Source organism: Charadrius vociferus, unplaced genomic scaffold (assembly GCF_000708025.1).
Source record: "Charadrius vociferus isolate BGI_N301 unplaced genomic scaffold, ASM70802v2 scaffold822, whole genome shotgun sequence".
Lineage (NCBI taxonomy): Eukaryota > Metazoa > Chordata > Aves > Charadriiformes > Charadriidae > Charadrius > Charadrius vociferus.
Window position 1 is genome coordinate 827675 of NW_009647481.1, and position 531 is coordinate 828205.

Below are 531 nucleotides of genomic sequence, written 5' to 3' on the forward strand. Positions count from 1 at the left end.
CCCCCAAAAAAGCGAGCCCCCTTGCAGCTACTCATGGACCCACCACCCCATGCAGAGGCTGCAAGGGAGGGGGTTTGGACCCCATCCCTGTTTGGGATCAGGGTCACACAGGGGGGCTGCTGCCCTCACCGTCCGGTTTATGCCCCCTTTCCCCCCCCAGATTGAGGAGCAGCTGCGCAGGGCAGAGGGGAAGGTGGGCAGGAAGGCGCTGAGCGAGTCCGACTACATGGAGGTGCTGGAGAGGAGCTGCTCACAGGGCTGGGAGAGGTGAGCGGGGCGTCTCCAGGGATGGGGGTGTCCCTAGGGGTGGAGATGTCCTCCAGGGTCAGGGGGTGTCTACCAGGGACCAGGGTGTTCCCGGGGATGGGGGTGTCCACAGGGATGTGGTTTTCCCCAGGGATGGAGGTGTCCTCCAGGGAGCAGGGTGCCCCTGGGGACAGGGGCTGTCCCCAGGGATGGGGTTGTCTACCAAGGACCAGGGTTTCCCCAGGGTTGGGGGTGTCCCCAGGGTCGGGGCTGTCCCCAACCCCT

The 531-nt window shown here is 65.9% G+C and overlaps 1 protein-coding gene across 1 annotated transcript in view; it reads left to right on the forward strand.

Moving 5' to 3' along the window:
- The window catches only part of LOC104282634, a 10878-nt gene that overhangs the window by 5429 nt on the left and 4918 nt on the right, over positions 1 to 531 (forward strand). Inside the window, exon 4 of the mRNA XM_009880749.1 lies at positions 161 to 267. Coding sequence (XP_009879051.1) covers positions 161 to 267 — 107 coding nt within the window. The remainder of the gene's footprint in view (positions 1 to 160; positions 268 to 531) is intronic.